Consider the following 24,125-nt stretch of genomic DNA (forward strand, 5'->3'; position numbering starts at 1 on the left):
ATGAGAGACAGGAGCATTAGGCTTTTAGTTAACGCGCATACTGCGATCCCCATTAGCAGCCATAGGCATGTGAATTGAGCACTATCTTTCAAAAAAAGATTGCTACGTTGTACTCGCTGGGTGTAACCTTCTTGGTTTTAGAAAGGTTCAACGAGCGTTGAGCCGCAGTGCCATGAATACAGTGAACTAGTACATACCATAAAGTCGAGGTGGTTAAAGGTGGGAAGTAGAAACGAAGCGCAAGCCATAAGAAAGTAAAAGCCGAATTCTCCTGTATCTCATTTCCCATTAGCAGCCATTGGCATGTACATTGAGCACTATCTGACAGGAAAAGGTTGCTACGTTATACTCGCTGGGCGTAACCTCCTTGGTTTTAGAAAGATTTAGTGAGCGTTGGGCCGCAGTGCCGTGAATACAGTGAACTAGTATATACCTAAAACTCGAGGTGGTTAAAGAGGGAAGTAGACCCGAAGCGCAAGCCGTAAGAAAGTGTACGTGTGGCACCTCTCAATTAGCCCTTGGAACGTCCGCTGGATGGCGGTGTTTCTATATGGGGAATATATGATGAAAAGATGCGAGATGGTGGTACTTAGAGTGTTGAATAAATGGACGAACGGACCCACAGACAGATGCATGGATGGACGTATGAATGGACGCAGGGGCGGATGCATAGGCGAACGCAGAATGGTCGCATGAACAGACGCATGCACGGACGGGCGGATGGACGAATGGACGGTCTCACAGATGGACGCATGGACGGCCGGAAGCAAGAACGATTGGACGGACGAATGCTTCGCCCCACTCTCCATCATTCACTCCGTGGAGATGCTGCCAATTTTTTATACTCCAAACAAAAGCTTTGGGTGTGGCATGTAGTCATGTTGTTGCATGACACGCATGTCATAATTTTTATTTTAGGATCTTTCATTGGTGTTCGCCATGCAATCATGTCATACCACACTTGTTTTGCGACACGTCATGTCAACGAGGCCACCGCTAGAGCAGCAAGACCATGAAATGTATATGATGATGTTCATGACATACATGTCATTATTTTAATGTATGACTGGTCAAGTATGCCCTTCATGCAGTCATATATGCCGTAGCAAGTTTGGTATCGATACCATTGTTCAAACGGTCTGTAGAGTCGTAGGCGGCTAGATAGGTAGATAGATAGTCACGCTCAAAGTTGCCGAAGTTCGCAAAGTAATGCTTCGCATTTAAAAAAACAATCTGGCGCGCGCAATCGAACGTCCGACCTCTACGTCTTGAAGTTGAGGGGTTAACCACTGAGCCATCCCGGAGCACACCTTTCACCATTCTAATGGCAAGCTATTTTTATCTACCACTCACCGCTTTTCACGAGTATCTCGGGGGCGAATTGCTCTTTCAGCATTACCAGCAAAATGGCGCAAAGAGCGCGCGTCGCGACATCGCGCTTCGACGCGTGCTCTATTCTCCTACGCGTACTTTGCCCGGAGAGATAAATGGGCGTGAGGGAGTCGCATCTCACGGGTTCTTATCTCGCAGCAGTGAGAAGGGGAATGTCGTATGCCTTGGCTGGCCTTGGGTTATAGTTGGAACAATTCTGCTGTAGTTACCGGGTGCACAAATGTCACTGCAATCATTGCAGTTTTCGTTTGCGAAAAGCGCACGCTTTTCAGACACAGCAAAGTATCAAATAAGACATTCATTTGCTTGCATCCGTACCTGTGAGTACGTTTTGTCAGTCATTTGTGCGTGAGGAACACGGAGCATGTTTCGATCTGCTTTCAAATCTGCGCGTGACCTTCCAATGTGTTGCTATCGCCTTCATTGCTTTGCTTTTCTGGCAATGCTGTGAGTTTTTCTCTATTAGTCAAGTGTTTTTTCTCTCCCGCTCTCTCATTACTCGTGCTCTCACTCATCAAAGTCACTGCACCTAATGCCTTACAAGTAGGCGCATGTGTCTTGGGAGTGCAGTCGAAGCGGAGTTGCTGAAGGGACCTTGCTGACTCATCATTATACTTATTTTGGTTCACTCATGATAGACTAATGATGAGTTTAAACAGCTCTGGCGATAAACAGCCATGAATCTGAGTGGCTGCTGTTTGATCTCCACATTGAATGCAGTCTAACAAGAGAGACAAATTTTAGCTACATACACAAAACTACTGTGTCCATCACAAAACATGTTCAAAACATGCATGTCTGCAAGTTCTCACAGAGCCTTTTTCCACTGTCTTACAGCACAAAGGATTGAAAATTGTAGATCAACTTGTGCAACTACAAAATCAGTCAGTAAGGTGAGTTATGGTTGAGCTGTTAACAAATTGATGCTCACTGTGATTATTTGTTAGCCAAGAAAAGATTACATCTATCTATCTATCTATCTATCTATCTATAAATCTATCTATCTATCTATTTATCTATCTATCTATCTATTTATCTATCTATTTATATATATCTCCGCCAGTGACTTTTATGTTCTTCTGGCTACTTTGATAGCTTAAACTATAGAAAACCTTCAGTGCATCTTTTGAAGTTATGAAGAACCTAAACGACATGCTACAGCAACAAAACCAAGAAAGGCATGCCGTGTAAAACATAATTTTTGTCTACTTCTTGGGGAACTCGTGTGCATTTCAAAGAGAATGTGTGCCGAAAGTTTTGTAGCGTAGTTCACACAAATGAGAACGACAAACCATGGACGAGTTGACTACAATTGTGCTAAGTATGTCTGATAATTTATGATCTAGCCGCTTCTACCTTTTGGCTGTCACGGCTGTTTGATAAACTTTATACATTCGACTATAAAACGCGTATAGCATGCAAGCTGCCTATAAGCAGCATGAATGTCATTTCTTTAAAAACGTATGACATACATGGCACACAGTTCAATATTGAGGTTGTCGTCAGCACCTTCTTGCTGCTGTGGCCCTTTTAAACATAGTGTATGCATAAAGAATAGCGTGACTGGAGCGTACAAAGCACACGCATCGTGAAGTGATATTGACCATCATTGCACAAAAATTTAACTTGCCTTTTGTGTCTGTTTGCTCTAATAGTCATTTCAGTAACTTGAAGTTCCAAACTAAATTTGCATATCATGGCATCAACGTATGAGCAGCGTGACCGATAGGTCGTGACAGGGATGATTCATTATGCATGGCATGTAACAAGTAGTTTGGTCGCCTGCGCCTTGTCGCTCACGTACCTTATTGTGGACTTAATGTATACCAAGCTTCCTTTATCAGGATATGAAAGCGTGAAAGACATGAATTACAATTGATAGCATCGCGTGTAAATCGCCGTCTATCTCACTGCTTCTACGTGCTTCCTGACCATTTCTTCAGCGTGAATGTGAAAGATTCGGTCCCTACCCGTAATATGATAATGCGTGTTATCCGAAGCATGTGAAGTGAAGCGCTTGTGTAATAATTTTGTACTGAGTGAAATGTTATGAAATGGAGCTAAACATATTGTAAGCAGATTTCAGGCACTTCATTGCTCTCACTTGTACATACCAATCATCATCGTCTCTTCTCTTGTACGAATCAATGCACAGACATATGTTAACTATCGTATATATTTTATATAACCAGTTGTTCACAAATATGCGCAATGATATTCACTACACCATTCGTATTCACAACACCTGGAGTGGTAAGCTGATATGTAGCACTTGTGCTGGCAAGCATGATGGCCCTCGACACTGCTTCCTAAAGCGAATTGATTGGATGGTGCTTTGCTACAAATAACGTTAAAGCAACAGGGCTGTATCACAGGAGTACACATGCATTGTTAATAAAATGGTATAAACATCCCTGCAAGCAAAATGTCATATCACGGACATTAGCGTTCACTCCAAAGGCACTTCGGATACCTAGCATAGCTCTGTGGTAGAACACTTGATTGCTGCGCGGAATGCTGGGGTTTGGTTCCTGCTGGAATTCTGATATTTATTAATTGCATTGGTTGGTTCAGTTGTTCCAATTCCCACTTTTGCTGAAGACTCTTGCATCAAAACTACAAATGCTTGTTCTCACTGACCCGCGGTAGATATATGCTTCCACTTCCTCGCGGCACACATCTGCATGCCTGCGGCACATGTCCCCCGTGACATGCGTGTATGTGCCACACATATCTGGTGATAAGGATGTGACACTAATGCGACGGGATTCTATGAATATTTATCTCATAACAATTGAGTCGTATTTGTCAAGCAATATTACCCTTTTCTACTTTTTTTTTTGATTACCCATTGTTAAGGGGGTCGTCACAAGAGCATTCAGGCGATGGCGGCAAACTAGATAGATAGATAGATAGATAGATAGATAGATAGATAGATAGATAGATGACTTGGCGTAATTAGCTTGGTCATAGCATGTCCTGCCCTAACTACCGTATACTGCCCAGCCAAAAAGCCAATTAGCCGGCCGCACGTGCTCGGGTGCCCAGCAGGTTATGACAACATAGACGACACGTGCACCGGCCGAGCAGTGCGCTTGAAGTACAAGCTGATACCTGGCTTCGCTTGAATGTACAGACTGACACGTGGCCTCGGATTTAGCTGTGATCGTGATGTTGTAAGATGCTCGGCCAGTACTGATCTTAGAGGCCACCGTGCTGATTATCTAAAATAGACTTAGTGCAAGCATTACAAGCTTCAAAATATTTGTAGGCACCCCTGCCTCTAAAAATATCATCACGAAAATTTCGGACACAATTATTGCATAGGTGCACTTCTGCAGTCAGTGGAGCGACAAACAAATGAACGAAGATGCCTCTGGTTTGAAAACATCACCCGACTTAGTCGACCGTGCTTGACACGATGACTGGTTTCATGGTAACCAATGAAACTCAGTGCACTAAGAGGTCGATTTGACTTTTCGTCCTGTTGGCTCGTTCATAGGGGGGTGTCGCCAGAGCTCGTAAATATTTCGAGTTTCGCGAAACTTGGCAAATCTTGCATAGGGCGTCTGGTTGTGAAACGAAAGAATAACCAAAATAACAACGCAGCACCACTGTTTCATAGGGAATATTTGAGTTATGGGACAACAACCGACTTGCTTAGTGTAAATATACTGCACCGTTCAGGATCGACAGACAGACAGAAGGAAGGACGAAGAAAGCCGTGGCATGATTTATTTATTTATTTCATACTCTCAGTGCTATGGGCATTATATAGAGGAGTGGTGTAACTACAATACATCACTAATCGCAATTTTTATGCTGGCAGGCTCTTCGTTTGCAACAAACGAAGCAGGAAGGGGGTTTCAGTCACTACTTGTTGGCGGCAAAAAATAAGCATAACAAGTGTTAGTGTGGTGTAAGGGAACTTTAACATTAAGATGATGGTCAAAACGTGGGGAACCGTAAGCTGGGGCAGGAAAAAGCTCAATTCTGGTGTTGGATTTGTGTAAATAATTCTGTGAAAGAGGTTTAAGTGGTAGAACTTACGACGCTATTTAAATTTTTGTTGACCTAAGGTACCTTTTATTGTGGAAACACTGGCACAGCGGCAATATTAGGAAGCATCGAACGACGTGCACGATTCTGAACGGACTCAAGGGCTGGGGTTGAGATGGAACTAGATGGATCCCATATAGAAGGGTCTAGATCGATCTGCTCAAGCTAGCTGCTCTGTTCTCCCTGGAATATCTGATCATCAGGCTGTGCTACTTACGCTTTCTGATGTTGTTTTAAAGAAAAATTGCAAGAGGGTCTCATTCCCAAACTTTTCACGTGCAGATGATACTTCAATAATGGACTTACTGTCTTTTGAATTTGATTCTTTTTCGCGTTGCACTGCTCATATTCATTATTTGTGTGAGCGTTTCAAGGAACTTATAAATGTGTGTATTGAACGATTTGTACCACGCATTGTAAAAAAATCGAAAGGAAAGAACCCCTGGATTTCTCGGGAAACGTTGCAGTTGCAAAGACGGCTCAAACATATAAAAAATCAGAGACGGTACTTTAAAGACGTAGGTATTCTCCAACAAAAAGTTTCTGAACTCGCATCTTAAATAAAAGCAAACGTATTGTCTGACAAGGAACGCTATTACGGCCAACAACTCCCGGGTCTCATGTCTTCGTCTCCCGAGAGGTTCTGGAGTTTAATTTCGCCTAATCTTGTGACTACTGATGTTTTTGAAATTGACGGTGTGGAAACTAGTGATTCTTCTGTTATTTCTAATGCTTTCAATGATAATTTTTAGTCTGTTTTACGAAGTATAATGGAGTCCTGGAATCATTTGATGTGGCAGGCCCACCGCTATCGGATATTGTCATAAGTGGAGAGGGAGTTTTTAATTTACTTTTGAAGCTTGATGTTAAAAAATTTGATGAAGTACCGAAAGATTTCTTAAAATGCTATGCACAATAGGTTTCAAAGTACCTAACAATTCTTTTTTCTAAATCTCTGAAAGATGGTCAAGTTCCGGATGTCTGGGTAACTGATAAAGTCAAGCCCCTACATAAGAGTGGAAATCCCCATTCTGTTATTACCTATCAGCCGATCTTATTAATTTCAACTTCCTGTAAACTACTTGAGCATATAATACATAAGCATATTTAAGAATTCCTACATAAGCAGAATATTTTGTCAGGTTCACAACACGGATTCAGGAAAGGATTTTCTACTTGTACTCAGCTGGTAACTACAGTTCTTGACTTCGCACTATCTATAAATTCCGGAAAACAGGTAGATGCAATTTTTATAGATTTTGCTAAAGCTTTCGATACGGTCTCACAAAATAAATTACTCTTCAAATTGAATTTAATTTTTAAGAATACTCAGCTTCTAAATTGAATTTCCGGTTATCTTTCGAATCGAAAACAGTACGTCTTTTTCAATGACCATTGTTCTCGTACAGTACCGGTTGACTCGGGTGTTCCCCAAGGCTCTGTGCTCAGACCCCTCCTCTTATTATTGATTTTAAGTGATATATCACATCATATACCTGTAAAAGTTAAGGTATATGCGGATGATTGCATCCTGTACTCGGAAATAGAAAACCGTACTGATCAAATTCATTTAAACGATGCATTTCAAAAGGTCATTCGTTGGTGCGATAAATGGCAGATGTCAGTTAATTTTAAAAGGACCGTTTTTATGAAAATTTCTCGCAAACGTAACACTCTTCATTTTGCATATTCAGCCAATAATGTTTTTTGCAGGAGGTACAACACTACAAGTACCTTGGTCTTTGGATTTCGAATGACCTTAACTGGGCGAGACATATTAACACTGTAATAAGCTCGTGCAATTACAAAATATTTTATCTTAGACGAGCTCTTAAGCACGCCACTCCCGCCGTTCGCCTTGTTGCATTTAATGCAATTTTACAACCTACCTTGGATTATGCATCCATAATTTGGTACCCTTACACCAGAAAAAAATATCAGCGAAATGGGAAAAATTCAAAAGAAAGCTGTTAGGTTTATTTATAGCAGTTTTGGTCGTACTTGAATAACATGTTTATTAGCAAAAGCTAACCTCCCAACACCTACACAAAGATATAAAGTATTGAGATTGAAATGTTTTGTTTCAGTTAATTAAAGGTTATTTTAAGTTAGACTTATTACATATACTTCATTTGTCCACAGGATATACCACAAGGCAGAGGCATGTTTTTAGAATAACCCCATTTTCCACCCGTAATAACACGTTCAAGTATTCGTTCTTCACTATGACAATTACCGAATGAGATAACCTTAGTAACGAAGTTGTTTCCCAGTCATCCTTGAAACCTTTTGCTGCGTAGCTCTAGCAGTGAGAGTCTAAATTCTATGACATGTGCTCCTGTTGTTTATTTCAATCACCGCAACCATTCTCCACTTGTGATCACCTTGATTCTAGCGCTCATTTATCTATATATTCTTAGGCCGGTTTTTACAAAGCACTGTTCTTTTTTTTTGTTCTGAAAGTGTGTAAATGCCTTACCTGTTTATTTGTTTGCCGATTTGTAAATTTATCAAATGTATATCTACCCTGCCAAAACCCTAAGTTAGGGTTGCAGGATTCAAAAATAAAAATAAAATAAATAAGAGGCGTGTTCCAATTTAGATCTAACGAGTATTGTGCACAGTTTAAGCCTGATATATAGAGGAACGGATGAAAATTTACGGCAAAAAGTAGTGGCTAGCATGCGATGAGCGTTAATTATTACATGGTGAACGTGCACACTTCAAGAGAGGTTGTGGGTCATATGCACGGCAAGATAACGATAACTGGCTACGGAAATAAAAAAACGTTAATGGTGCAAGAAAAGTTGTTATTAGCTCTATTAACATGTATTGCTCTCATTACTTCACACTTGCTAATGTTCAGTTTATTGAGCCGCTTGTCGCACCTGTTAAAAACAGTATCGATGTCTGACTGTAAATAGAAACATAATGCGTCTTATACATGACACAATACAGCACGCAATTGTCAGCGACAAGTCTGTACTAGAATTAGTTGCTACAGTTATATCAATAACATAAATTGGAGAACGTAATCAGCGTAAAATAAAATCCTGTGCTACGCCTGATGGAACAGGAACGGTAGGAGAGTTATAACTATTAGCATGAACATAATATAAGCGGTTAGTTAGAAAACAGTGAATCCATTCCAGGATGTTAGGGCCTATACTGAGCTTCCTCATTTTATAAAAGAGCAGAGTATGTGAAACCGCGTTGAAGGCTTTAGGGTAATATAACAATATTTAGTCGGAAATAAATTATTGTCAAAAGCACGAAAAGGATCGTTGGTAAAAATGAGTAACAGCGTAATATTAAAGGTATATCTTTTATGCCACTGTTGAGTGAGTGTCGGTGTTTTCGCGTGTCATTGAAGGGAAGAGCGAATACCCCATGGCAAGCCGCACAAAATTTAGTTGTGTTGAAACTATGCAGGAGTACAAGAGGGGAGACGCTGCGACCGCCGAGGCGAGCGGACGCGTCCGCTACGGCTCCGTCTTTTGCGATTGTTTCCGCAGCATTTTATTGCGATAGCAATTATATGAACACTCTCGGCTGGATTTTGCCGCCGGCGTCGGCGTCGATGTCATTCACCGTATCTGTACGTATCTATATAGATGAAAACGCAACAAAGAAATGAAATTCAGAAAAAACCACAACGGCGCACGGAATCAAACACGGGACCTCTGCGTCGTGAGAGCGAGGTGTTAACCAGTGAGTTACCCCGGAGGACGTTTCTCACCGTTCAAACGTTAAGCTATTTATTTCTACCCCTTACAGTTGCTGCGTTTTTGGCATTAGGAAAAAAATGGCGGAATGAGCGCACGTTGCCACATCACGCAGCGGCACCCGCTCTAATCTCCAGCGCGTACTTTTCCCGGCTTGGAGAAGGGGATCGACGCTACCTCACGCGCTCTAGTCTCGCGGTGGTGAATAGGGGAGGATCGTACACCTTGGCTGGCTTCGGGCTTTACGTGGATTAATTTTGCTGCAGTTACCGGGCATAGATATTTCCAAAATTAACTGGAGGGCACTCTGGCGCTGCGATCGCTCAGCGACCATGGGAATGATGGATAGTACACACATTTGCCTAGTCTTCGTACTTGTGGGTGGCGAATCGTACTTGCGGCTTTGTTTATTACTGGTTACGGTTTTGTTTTGAAAGAAAGAACAAACGCTTTCGAACTTAGGTTTTTGATTCGAAATAGTAAGCTTAAAAAAATAAGGTTGTGAAGCGCAAATGGTGAACATTTGCTAATTTATGTTTTCGTGAAAAAATAGCTCCAAGCCACACGAACACACACGGAGCCAGAAGCAGGCCAGAAGTACAAAAATAGACAAATGTGTGTACTACCCATCATTCACATGCTCACTGAAGCGTCGTGTGTTGCAACTCCCATAGACACTAGCGCCAGAGTTCCCTCTAGTAGTATTGTGGGAAACTCTATGTTACCGGGCCCACAAAGTTCAGTGCAATCAGTGCAGTCTCCATTCGCAAAAAGCGCGCACGTTTCAGACTCCGCGAACATATGAGACGCTTATTCGCGTGAATCTGTACCTGTGAGTACGTTATTTGCATAATTTGTGAGCGAGAAACGCGGGGCACGTATAGGTCTGCTTTTCATTCTGCGCGTGATCTTTCAAATTGTTGCTATCGTGTTCATTGCTTCGCCTTTGCGGCAAAGCTGTGATTTTTTGTCACTGTGTTGTGCATATATGAGATCATCCGATCCGTGAAGAGACAGTACTCGGCTGATACCAAACTTTGGGGTGGGCCGGTGCTCCTGACGAAGACGAAGAAGTGTGTTTTGAATAGGAGCTACTTCTGCTAACTCCGGCGTATTTCTGTTGTAATTTAAGTCTGCTGATCAGTTTTCGCACCTCCCTTAGAGGGAGGTGCGAAAACTGATCAGCAGACTTAAATTACAACAGACCACCCCGGGTGCCTGCCGGCACCAGCGGCGTCAGCGGCGGCCGCCTCCAGGAAGCGGATGGGACAAGCGAGTGACAGCGACAGTGAAGATACTATTGCTTACTATCTAGGCAGTGAGGACTTTTCAGATGACGGTTTCCAACCTGTGCTGAGCCGCAAAGCGAAGAGGAGGAACATGAGGACATCCTCATCTTCAAATATTCAAACTGTAAGTGAAGCGCCAAAATCGAACACTTATACCATCCTGTTTCTGCCTGCACTTCCTACCGTCAGCATGAAACGCCTTAACAGACAGTCTGTGTCGAGGTCTCTGGGAACGCTCGTGCCAAATGAGATCACGGACATAAGAGTGAACGCCAGAAAGAATATACTGGCTGTGGACGTTTTGCACGCAAGTGCATTGGGCGTTCTGCGCAGTGTAACTGACTTGGACGGCAACCAGGTGCGCTCTCATGTTCCCTTGGGATGTGATGTAGTAACCGGCGTGATCTACGACATAGATGTGGCTATTTGCAATAATGACTTACAATTTCTTATCAAGTCAACAACTCATACTCCGATTGTTGATGTCACCCGGCTAGGCAAGTCTCGCTGTGTGAAGATTGCGTTTAAGAGCACATCACTCTCCCCTCATAAGAAGGTGGGGTACTTCAGACATGCTGTGCGGCCTTTCATTCCAAAGCCTCTCCAGTGCCGTAAATGCATGAAACTTGGACATGTGAGCAGCGCCTGCGAGAACTCGGTGGTATGCCACTGCTGCGCCGAGCCCCATGAAGCGGATAAGTGCGTCGCAACTGTCAAGAAATGCTCTGATTGCAATGGATCCCATGAAGCCACATCGAAGGACTGCCCGCGGATTCAGAAGGAAATTGCCATCTTGAAGGAGATGGTGCGCGATCACTCATCTCATTGAGAAGCCGTAGCTAAAGTCAGAAGGCGTCGTTCACGTCGACGTTGGTCTTCAAGGACGCCCTCTACCTCCTTGACACGTTTGCCAGATCCCTCATCAGTACCACCTCCTTTGCCTCCCAGACCACATGCCGTGGGAAAGGCTGTAAAGGACAAAGCCAGTGAGCACACCCTAACTGCGACAAAGTGGCCCGCACTTCAAAGGGAAGCAGCATCAAGCGAACCGAAGGAGTTTCATGACGGCCAGTCCGCGATCCCGGTTTGAGATCTTTTTAACCAAGACAAGCAAGTGACTGCAATGGTGCAATCATTATTTGCCACGATTCACACGCTACTGAGCAGCATACAATCTCCGTCTGCAAAGAGTGCACTGCAAATACTGGATGCACTGAATCCAGTTTTTGCTAACGTCGTATAAGCACAATGGCTCAACAAAATCTTATCTTCCGCACTGAAGTTAAAAGTGCGTCGATTTTTCAGTGGAATGCCAGAGGCATGAAGTCCCGTATCTCAGGCTTTCGCCAATTTGTTCGGGCCAATCAATTCCCCATACTTGTCATATGTGAACCAAACGTATCAACGCCTTATAGATTGTCCGGTTATGAAGCTTTTTGTTCAGCCGCTTGCGAAGAACAAAGCAAAGTAATTGTTTACCATCGCACAGGCTTGACTTATCTTTCGCACCCAATAAGTTCAAATGACGACAATCAGTACGTGTGTCTTCGTGTAAAGAAGAATGCAGTTTCGTTCACGCTTATTGGTGGATATATATCTCCGTCATCGCGATTTGACTGCGACAGATTAAAAGACATCCTAATAAGGACCGATGGGTCTTGGATCATCACCGGTGACTTCAACGCCCATAGCATGCTTTGGGGGAGCACTAGGATGAATGCCAGAGGCAGGAACATTATTACATTCGCTTCCAATTACGACCTTTCTATCATGAACGATGGTACCCCCACATATCTGCGGGGTCTCACGTATGGCAGTTGCCTTGACCTGACATTGGTGTCACGGTGCTTCTCTCAGAAAGTTAAATGATTTCGCGATATTGAGATTCATGGGAGTGATCACATACCCACCTACGTGACGATCGATGGTATCATAAAAAACTTCTCTTCCGGTGTTGTATTTGGCACTGACTAGTCGATGTTTACATCGCGTGTTGAGGACGCTTGCCAAGAAGGCCTCGCCTGCAGCCTCGAAAATACCATAGCGGATGCTATGCAAGCGTCCAAATGTAAATTACCATTTTCGTCTAAAATAACAAAGTTTGACATCGAACTGGAAAGATTAGGAGCTATACGAAGGCGTGCTGAACGAGGATACAGACGCACAAGATCAATTTACGATCTGAGGGAAGAAAGGCGGCTCTAGAAAAAGATTCAACGACGCATTTACAAGCTAGAGAGCGAACGCTGGAAAGCATTCTGCGAATCTCTAGACCCTCATAAACGACTGTCATATATCTGGAGAACAGTTAATGGTCTTCGCTCCTTTCCGCAACAACGGCACCCTTTGAAAGCTTTGGCACTCCATCTTGGAAAAACAGAACTCGAGGTGGCTGAAGATTTTGGCACGAGAGTTGCCGGGAATATTATGAACGAGAGCATCGACGCTGTGGTCGTTCCTGAGACGCGATTACCAGAAATGGACATTCCATTCACCACGGAAGAACTGGAAGGTGCGTTAGTCGCTTCTAAGCGCATGTCATCGCCAGGTCCTGATGGTATTACTTATAGTGCGTTGGGACACCTTAGACAAAAAGCCAGAAAAGAACCTTTAACATGCTTCAACAACTCTTGGCTCAGCGGCAGTGTTCCCCGAGAATGGAAAATAAGCCGATTAATACCACTTTTGAAATCGGGAAAATCACCATTGGATTTGACAGCGTATCGCCCTATTGCCCTCGCAAGCTGCCTCGAAAAAGTGATGGAAAAAATGGTTCTATTTCGTCTCGAGTGGTACTTAGAACGATACACCAAATACCCTTCTTGCATGGCAGGCTTTCGTCGGGCCGCTCCTCCATCGACTGTGTCCTTGACTTATCGACATTTGTTCAACAAGAAAAAAGTCGCAAGCGCATATCAGTGGCACTCTTTCTTGACGTGAAGGGTGCCTATGATATTGTAGCTCACGATGCCATCCTCACTTCTCTCGCAGCAATGGGCATTGGTGGACGAATATTTCAATGTATAAAAGATTATATAAAACTGGCAGGGGTTTCCTTGTGCAAACATATCAGGGTACAACTGCTTAACATTACACCTACTGCGGAGTACCTCAGGGAGGTGTTTTAAGCCCAACATTGTTCAATGTTGCCCTCATTGGTCTGGTGAAGGTTCTGCCAAAGTCGGTGTGCTTATCCATACACGCCGATGATATTTGCCTCTGGAGTGCTGCAGTTACTCGCCCTCAGGTGCGTGCACGAACACAGTGGGCAGCAACCCTCACAACAGCCTACCTTCAGAAACAAGGCCTAACTATATATATTGTGAAGTGCGCGTTGATGGCGTTTACACGCAAACCAATGACGCCATACCCTGTTTACATCAATGGGCAGAGTGTCAAATATGCACGGACGCATCGTTTCCTGGGCGTAACAATCGACAGAAGTCTTTCGTGGAGCCCACATTGTGCGTACTTGAAGAAGAGACTGCTATCTATTGTGCATATAATGAAACTCATGTGCGGGAAAGCATGGGGAACTTCTGTGGCCTCCATGCTACAGCTGTACAGGGCCTTATTTCTGGGTCTATTGCGCTACAGCTTGCCGGTACTGACTAACACTTGCAAATACAATACTCAATCAATGCAATGTTTGCAGGGTCAGGCACTGCGTATCTGCCTAGGACTGCCCCGATTCGCTTCTACTTATGCCACAATCGTGCTTGCCAAAGACCTTCCGGTCAGGACATATAGAGTTGTGGATTGCCTCACAGCGCACATTCGACATGCTAGCCGTGTCCCCGACCACCACTTGGCCCTTATACCCTCCGGAAGACCACGTGCTACGTTTTCAGACGTCATAGCCAAGCACCTAAACAGCATTCCATCAGGATATACGCCAGCTGCGAGAATGGCATGTCCTTTGTGGTGCCTCGACCAGCCGCAAGTACGTCTAACAATTCCGGGAATCAAAAAGAAAACAATCACTCCAGAGTAGCATTGAAGCAAGCAACACTGCTATTATTACATGAGTTGTACTTAGACCGAACGCAGATATACACCGATGGGTCCGTCTCGTTCAGCAGCTTATCAGATGCCGCTGTAATTCCGGCTGCAGCAATGACAGTCAAGTTTAAGTTGTCGCATATGACTACATCTACGGCATGAGAGCTTGCTGCTATAAGGGCTGCTTTACAATATCTCGTTCAAGAACGTCCAGGAAAAGGGGTCATATTCTGTGATTGGAAGGCAACGCTTCAGAATTTGCAGTCTGCCATGCGTAGGAGGAGTCATGACCAATTGGTACAAGAAATAAGACATTGCCATCATGAAGCTCTAGCACGAGGGCATGATATTATATATCAATGGCTGCCTGGACATATCGGTATTACCGGAAATCAATTAGCCGATGATGCAGCCCGCTCAGCCCATGAAGGAACCCGTGTAGTCCCGATTTCTCTATCAAGGAATGATGCAGCAAGATAACTTTACCTGCTGGCTCGAGATATCACAAGCACGTTCTGGTCGTCTACAAGCTTACAAAGGTGTCAATTTTATTACAAAGGTGTACAAAGGTGTACTGGATCCTTCGCTGACGCTAAAGCTACCATCACAACTTTCCCGCTCCGATTCGACACTGTTATGCCGCCTTTGGTTGGGTGTTGCATTTACAAAGGTGCACACCTTTTGCATTGTTATGGCAGACACTCCTACATGCGACTACTGCGGAGCTCAAGAGACCATCGAACACGTCCTGTGCAGCTGCGCTTGCTACGACACACAGCGATGCTAGCACCGGATGGTTTTGAATCAACTTGACCCCGGACCATTTTGTGTGCAGAAGATACTAGGACCTTGGGCAACTGCCTCAGTTGCGCAGAAAGCAACTAAAACACTGCTACTTTACCTAAAGTCAACAAACCTGAGCGACCGCCTGTAGACTGTGTGTGCTCCCCGAGTGTGCTCGTGATTGTGTGTACCTTCTCATCACTCTGCAACCTCTTTTCTCCCCTTTATCCCTTCCCCAGTGCAGGGTAGCAAACCGGATGTGTGTCTGGTTAACCTCCCTGCCTTTCCTTGCATCTTTATCTATCTCTCTCTTGGGGTGGGCCACTGCTTTTCTGGACATTATCTCAACTTTTGTGCTGCCGTCATGTTGATCAAGCGCTCGGCACAGTGTCTGGCAGCTCCACCTGACAGGATGCTCGCGTCTGGCAAGGCAGCTATGCAATTAGGAGGAGAATTGCTGTCGGCAAAAGAATTTACCGAAGATCTAGGATGGCGGACGGTGTCCAACTGAAAATGAAGACTTCCGACAAAGCCTGCACGAGGTGATTATGGTTCACAGGGCGAGCTGGCTGAACGACGGGGCACAGATAGACGATACAGAGGCTTCGCAATTAAACAACGCATTGTGAAAGCGTTTGGAATGCCACCGATACCAAAAGAGCATGTTACGATTACGATTCGCTCATGGGGTGAAGTGAATTCGGAGAAAGTCGGTTGCACAACTGTAGGCAAGGCTATCGTCGAGGTGGCAGGCCTCACTACTGAGCAGGTTAAAGAACACGTTATTTGCCCCAACTTCAAACAACGAAATCGGGGGAACCTTAAGCTTCGCCTTTAAGAGTTGAACGCGATAGCGAAATCCGGCCCCTAGTGCTCTCTTCAACAGCTAAGTGCATACTTCTAATATGTTTTGTTACATACACACGCACGCACTCAAACACGCACATAGTAGATTGGACCAGCGCGCTATTATCGCTAAACGAGCTCGTTTTAGTCATCACACCTGTCGAACAAAATGCGTTAAAGGAGCCCTGAAACACTTTATCAAGTAACCATGGAATCAATTCATTAGAAGAGCTTATTGCCTCACTAATAAACGCTGAGAAAATTATAAGAATCCGGCTGGTGCGAGTGAAGTTAAAAAAGCTTGTCGCATCCTGCAATTGCAATTCCTCTTCTCTCGTTCCGACGAAAGCGCTGGAGGCTTAGCAGGGAGGAGTGGCAGGGCAAAGAAACTACCGCGCCTCGCGACCTTGAACAGTTTTTTTCTTTGATTCTGCAGTTCTTTCAGTGTGATGTCGCGTGCACACGTAGAAAAGAAGGGGATTCCCGCTGCCTTATTGGCAACCTGATTTTTCCGTCACAGACGCACAGACAATTTTTCGCTCACAACTGACGGGATCCATGCCAGTGGCGGGTTTTGTGCGATACGAGCTCCCTAATACTATCATATTAAACTATCTCGGTGGCTAGTACGCCAGAAAGGAGCAACGTCGAACGGTATGCCAAAATTAATTCAGCAAGATTGGCGGACAAGGATTAAAGTCAGAGCACACGAGACTGCCCCCCACTCTACGTTTAAAGAAGCCTTTCGCCATGTGCACATTATAGATGGACCTGCTGCACTTGAGCGGAACATCGTTAATGATCGCAATCTACTAACACTGGCCGTCAAAAAAATGAAGAATACTTGATTGTGCTCGACGGCTTAAGAATCCCAATGTTTGTAAGGTATGGGCCAACTTTGGTTCATTGTTACTTGTGCCGCAAGTGAATCGACGTATGCTACGTGTGTGGGAAGCTTGGACACCGGGTGGATGTCTTTCCTGCACCTGATTGCCTTGAGTGTCATGAATGCGGTGCCCGGAATCCTGCAGAGGACCATAACTGTGAGCCTTGCAAGCTTTGTGAGGGTGACACCTGACGTCGGATAAACAATGCAGACGAAGGTACCAGGTTTCCTACGTCGTGCGTGCTCGCCGACAGGAGAGAGACAGGGTGGAACTCTGTGTCGTGAAGGCGAAGCGTTAGCCACTTAGCGACCCCGGAGCACTCCAGGGTGGAGTAGCAGTGGAACAAGAAGCAATAGAGGCGGTGCAGCCAGCAAGCGTCTCTCAACACTTTGGGAAACGCTCGCGCTCTCGGAGCCGTTTGAAGTCGGCACGACGGTCATTGTATGAGAGTCCAGCCTCATGAACCACTCTGCCTCTATTGGTTGAGGCGGCAGTGCAGCTGAAAGGTGGATCATCTGGGCTGACAAGGTCAAGGGTGGACCCATCACTGGCCGAATACGCAAGAAGAACCAAGAGCGTGTGTGTTGTAATCGGAATAAGGACAGGATTGCACAATTGAAGAAAGAAAATCATAGCTTAAAATAGCCATTGAAGGTCTTGTAAAAGAGGTAGCTGACCTTGAGAAAAATTTACAGTCCGGTAACAACACTAGCCAGGGTAGCAAACCTAATAGTCCGGTTGATGTACCAAGGTCTGTGGAGGTTCCCAAAGAGAACGTGACTGACGAAAAGATACCGGCTCCTAAAAAGAGGTTGCTCTCCATTGCGCTGGCCCAGGCCAATGTTGATTCTGAGCTTAAACAAATGATTGGGACATTGTAGGTAAGTATCAATTAGATCATTATTAGATTGGAGCGGATAGAAGAGAGAGAAAACTTCACAATAAGACATTACATAAAATTGAAGTATACCTTAACAAGACGGAGGTTCCTGCTATGGAGCGGGAATGCCCTCAGCCGCTGGCCCAGCAGGACAAGTCCCCTAGTGTAAATAAACTCAACGTGTCTAAAACAAACCCACACAGTCAATATGGCGGCTTCATTAAATAGCTCATTCAGTATTTGGCAGTCAAATAATCGGGGGTTCAATCATAAGAAGGCGTCGTTGCAGCAGTTTATTAGAACGGGCAATGTGAAACCTCGGGTTATCATGTTGCAGGAAACTCTGACATCTAGCGTAACCTTAACTGGTTTCAAAGCGGAGGTTAAAGATAATAAGAAAAGCAGAGGGCTCGCAACACTCATCAGCAAAAGGTTGGCGTACGTTAGGCATGATCTTCACATGGTGGATTGTAGGATTGAATATAGTATGGTCGAGGTGATTTTAGGTGGGCAATGAAAAAGTCAGATGAGCGTTTACCTGCTTAACTTGTACAGCAGCCTCAACAACACGAAGCAGAGTTTCAAAGGTCTCTTGAGAAAGGTAGCCAATCTCGCTAAGGATACACCGTTGCTTGTTGGAGGGGATTTTAATGCACCCTATGATGCGTGAAAGTATGTCTATAGCACAACAAAAAGTGAGAGACTAGGGCAACAGGCTCTAGACATAAACTAACCTCTCATTACAGTCCCTTCGTATTCTACTGGTTGCGGCACGTCGATATGTAAATATTCGACACCAGATCTTACTTTTGTTGGTGGGCTGGTGGATTCATCCTGGTAAAAGTTTTATTCATATTTTAGCGTCGATCACTACATATGTTTAATTTAGAGGTGGCTCCTATAAGGGAGCGAACATTTAATCTTGTTGACTGGGATGCATTTGGGAAACGGAGAGAACAGAGAAACGGAGGTCAGGGGAAAGAGTTGATCTTGGAACAGTGTACTAGTCAGCTCAAGAGTGACGTTGAGGCAACCACTAAGGAACTTAAGAGATATATTGACACGAATAAAATGGATAGTCGTCTGGCACACTTGTTGAAAGCAAGGCAGTCACTGTTGGTGAGATGGAAGGGTGACGGGCTGAACAGAAGGCTTAAAAAGCTTATCGCAATGAATAATCAAGAAATTGAAGACCACTGTCGGGTATTGTGCAAGCAGCAATAGGATAAGGTATGTCATTCTGTGGCTGGTGGTAATAAAGAGGGGGGGGGGCGCCTGAAACTTACTCAGACATTTGCTGAATGAGGCTAATCATATGTCTAATCAGAGGATGGTTATAGGTAAGCTGGTCTATGAGGCGTGCCGAAGTTCATCAGAGGAAGAGGTGCTGACGAATTTGGCTGAGAGATACCTTCCACTGCAAACCTGGCAGGACATACCTGACGTTCATGTGGATTATTGTGGGGATGAGAATATATTTATGAATAAGGAACTTACTGAAAGTGATATAGGAATGTCATTGCAGGATCTTAATAGTGGAATGACATGATGACTGCATGACATTTCTAATGAAATTTTCGGAATTTAGACAAGGGGTCTACTGGGTTTCTTACACGGGAGATAAATAGCCGATAAAAGGAAAGATCTTTCCCAGAAGAGTGGAAACTTTTGGCTACTGTTCTCATACTAACACCGGGCAAGAGCGTAGGGCTGGAAAATCTTAGACCACTTTCACTAACATCATGTTTGGGAAGAGTCGCTGAGCATGTGATTTTTAATAGGCTAACGCGTTATGTTGAGAAAAATGGGCTCTTCTTACAATCGATGATATCTTTTCGTCCCGGCCTGTCTGCTCAGAATGCCATGGTTAGGGTTAAACATCCCCTATTTGACCGACAGACAAGAGATACTAATGTACTACTTGCTCTTGATGTGAAAAAAGCATTCGAAAATTTCCAAAACTTCTTCATTCTACAGGTGGTGTCAGACTTGAATGTGGCGCAATTGCCCTTTTTCTTTGTTAATGATTTCCTTGAGGTTAAAAGGACATGTCTCAGGTTGGGCGAAATCAACTCTTTACTCTTCAAATTAAATTGTCGTGGTACACCACAAGGATCCGTAATATCGCCAATGTTGTTCAATCTGGCGATGTCAAAGTTAGCTAACGTACTGGACACTGTCGAGGGTATTGGCTATTCTATCTACGCGGACGACGTCACGATGTAGAGTGTCGGTGGTAGTGACGGAGAGCTTGAGGTTAGACTTCAGTAAGTGGTAACGTTTACGGAAAACTGTTTGGCTCGTATGGGACTCAAGTGCTTCTCTGAAAAGTCAGAGTTGTTATTTTTCGAATCCAAGAAGTTAGGTCATAGGCCGAAGACTTCGGTATCGGAAGTTAAGACGCAGTTCGTACTAAAAATGGATTATTGGTACCAAAGGCCGATGCTATTACGGTCCTTGGTTTTGTATTTAAAGCAAATGGATCGAATGATATAAATATTCAGTGCATTAACAAGAAGAGACCCGAGGCCATAATACTTATCCGGAGGATCTCTCACCGGCATAGAGGATGATGAGAATAAGGTGCGATGTGCTCGGCTCCCGCATTTATTTTGTGCCATTTTTTGTGCGTAGCTGCTGTGCTAAGTTCAAAACAGGAGAGAAAGACAAATTGGGAGCTTTCATTCGAAAATTCGTTAACGCGGCGCTCGGTTTGCCTGTTAGTACATGAAATGATATGTTGTTGCGGCTGGGCTTGCATAATACTTTTGATAAAAGTGCCGAGGATCAGTGTACAGCACAGAGTGAGCGATTGCTGGGTACGCCAGCTGGTAGGTATGTCTTAGAGTCAATCGCAGAATTGGTGGCGACTCGTGATGGTGCCCGCCTATACGAGTTTACAGTGAACATCAGGGCTAATATCGTGGTTTAACCGTTTCCGCAAAATGTGCGCCCTGTGCATAAGGTAGGGAGGAAGATGGCGAGAGCTATGGCTTTGTTGCGCAAGGCCAAGGATCAGGAGGGAGAGTCTGCGTTTGTTGACGCAGCTTGGATTAACAGGAACGATGCTTACTCGGTGGTGGTGGTAGATGGGAGGGGAGAGTTCGAAATGCCGCATCTGTTTATACGAAAAATGTGGAAGTCGCTGGGCAGGGGGTTATTGCCCTAGCACTCATTGAATCAGTAAGAGATTTTGCATTAAGGGACTCTCGCTCTGCAAGCGAGGCCTTCTTGAGGGAAGTTATAGCGGACTGGCTTACAAATTGCTGCAGGGTAAGGACATCACTCCGCATACGATTACTTGGTTTCTGGCGCACATAGGTTCAGTGAAGAAGCCCCACGTAACCTCAATGAGGTAGCGCACAGGGAGGCACGAGGGTTAGTGTGCCATGCAATCCCTGAAGCAGCGGAATTTCTCGCTTCGGAGTTTAGGGACCAGCTGTTAATGTACAAAGATATAACCAAACATTACTACTTAGAGCACGGGGGATTCCTCTTGCCACATGCACAGTGCAAACAGTGCACAGGCTGTCACACTGGGACCTTCAGACGTGAACGTGCCTCAACCTGGTCGTCAAGAATAAAATTATTACTTATCGTGGAGTTTCAATTTATTGTAGTAAGTGTGGGGGCTTGCCTGATTCTAAACACATGCTCTGACGCTGCTCGGTAATGGCCGGTGCAGCTTCTCACGGCGAATAGCCATGGCAGCGAATGCTGCACAGTGACGCGCTGGCGGACCAACTCAGGGCTGTTCAGAGGGCCCGCGTGGCGGCAGGGGGGCTTGACCTCTTTGTTGCGATGTGAGAGCAGCCAGCATCAGTCCTGGACTGATCCTCAAGCCTTCAATAAAATTCTCGATACCGTCCCACACAAGAGTCTACAGGGAACGCGTTCGTCCACTTGTATGTCTACCTCCATAAATGCCGTTCCTCAGCGACCAAGGTGAAAGGGCCGGAACGCGAACATCTGCCAACACAGAAAGACGGGAACGCGAGCGCCTGTTGGTGGTTTGCGGGCTTGGCGTTAATCGCGACGAATGCGGCGATGGCTTCGGAAACCAATAAAATGGAAACAGTGAATACTTGCTGGACCACATTTTCGACTAGTCATATAACTCGATTGCGAACTGCGCTTCGACTACGAGGATAAACAAGCATACTAAAGTTAGCCAACTTGCGCTCACATAACCAGGTGTAGCTGAATGAAGCTTGACCCATTTTTAGGGGCGAAGCTCCTTATAGCAGCACCCGTTCGCTCCTCGTAGTCGTAGTAGTAGTGTGTAACCAGTCTTACATTTTGACCTCCAAGGAGGTGCAGTGGGAGATTTATTCTTTGCATTGTTGAAAAATAAAAAATTCGCAGCGTGCGCGTTAGCTTAAAGCCGAATTCTCCTGTCTCTCATTCCCCCTTAGCAACCATTGGCAAGTACATTGAGCACTATCTGACAAGAAAGCGTTGCTACGTTATACTCCCTGGGCGAGACCTCCTTGGTTTTAGAAATGTTTATCGAGCGTTGGGCCGCAGCATTGGGCCGCAGGGCCATGAATACAGTCAACTAGTATGTACCATGAGCTCGAGGTGGTTAAAGGTGGGAATAGACACGAAGTGCAAGCCTAAGAAATTGTGCGTGTGCCTCGTCTAGTTCAGTCGTTGAAATGTCCGCTGGATGGCGGTGCTTCATTATGAGGAATATATGATGAAAAGATGCAAGATGGTGGTACTTGGAGTGTTGAATGGGTGGATGAACGGGCACGCAGACAGATGCATGAACGGACGCACGGATGGCTGTTTGGACGGATGGACGCATGGACGGACGCAGGAGCGGATGCATGGACGAACGCAGGGACTGACGCACAGATGGACGTGCGGACGAACGAACAGACGAACGCACGGACGGGCGGATGGACGCACGGGTGGCAACACAGACACACGCACGGACGGACGGAAGCAAGAAGAAATGGACGGACGGATGCTTCGCCCCACTCTCCATCATTCACTCCGTGAATATGCTGCTATTTTTTTTACTATGCAAGTTGTCGTGTTCACTTTGCTCTCAACTGCTTTTCATCGCATGACTAATTCAGCCATTTTATTAAATATGCGGTTACATACTCCAACCATTCGCAATACAACAGGTACTCACCTCATAACACGGGGCGAAGTAGTCCGCTCCAAGCAATCTCGCTTCACTTCCAGCGTTTCCGTTGGCTAGAGCAGGTCGGGAAGCGGGACCTTCACCAGAAGTTTTGTAGTGCTGCATGCAGCACCCTGCCATTTACGCTATAAAATGCTCTAAAGCTCTTCTAGGCGCGCTTAGCCCGAGGATGGTGTCTTACCGGAAGCTAGGTCTACAGTGTAGTCAAACGCAGCTCGTATACCGCAGCTATCACACCAGCGCCAACAAGCAGCTGGTGCAATGCGGCACAGCAAGAATGCCTGGCCGCGAGAACCAACACGGCGCTTGTTTCCATGGAAGCCGGGACTGGCAACATTATGTTTTAGCGGGTGGCGGCAAGTGGTGGGTCAAAAACTGACACCAAACTAAAACACGAATACGCGTGCACATGAAGGCTCCCTTCGGGAGCCGCAACACGTGGTGCTTCAGAGAGCATGGGAATTATGGGGATGACAAAAGTTCGCCCTGTCTTCGTACTATACGATTGTTCAAGTTGCTTTGTTACAAAAAAAAACAATCGGCAATTGTTCGGTAGTTACGCTTCACTACTTTAATATTTTAGGCTTAGAACTTCAAATGGGGTCACGAAGTGAAAAACGGCTTCTTACGTTTGAAGCAAAACCGAAACACAGCAACAAACGAAGCCACAAGTGCTACGCACCACCCCAAGCACGAAGACTAGACAAATCCATATCATACCCATAATTCTCATGGTCGCTTAACTATAGCAGCGGCAGTGTCTCCTCTGACTACTTTTTGGAAACTCTATGCCTTTAACCAGTAGTGGGGCACTACCCAACATCATTGTCCCGCCACTCGTTGAAAGCAACGCTTCTCCTTTATTGAATAAATGAGACTAATAAAGAAATAAAGACGGTATAACAAATAGGCATTCCCAAACCATTCCCACTACGCAACATTGTCACGATACTCCTCTCTGCGACGCATTTACTCTAGTTCGCCCCGTGAAAAGAGGGGGGCGGCTTTTAAATGGGTAGCAATTCTTAGCGAACGTCGGCGACATTGGGCGTATTTATCTATCCATCGATCTATCCAGCCGCCTACGACTTTCAGGTGTACTGG

The 24,125-nt window shown here is 45.0% G+C and overlaps 1 protein-coding gene across 1 annotated transcript in view; it reads left to right on the top strand.

The window, feature by feature from the left end:
* LOC119173397 (uncharacterized) overlaps positions 1-24,125 on the top strand; it is a 73,088-nt gene that overhangs the window by 29,010 nt on the left and 19,953 nt on the right. The window contains exon 4 of the mRNA XM_075895840.1: positions 2,230-2,285. Within this exon, the coding sequence (XP_075751955.1) occupies positions 2,230-2,285 (56 nt within the window). The remainder of the gene's footprint in view (positions 1-2,229; positions 2,286-24,125) is intronic.

Source organism: Rhipicephalus microplus, chromosome 5, assembly GCF_043290135.1.
Source record: "Rhipicephalus microplus isolate Deutch F79 chromosome 5, USDA_Rmic, whole genome shotgun sequence".
Classification (NCBI taxonomy): domain Eukaryota; kingdom Metazoa; phylum Arthropoda; class Arachnida; order Ixodida; family Ixodidae; genus Rhipicephalus; species Rhipicephalus microplus.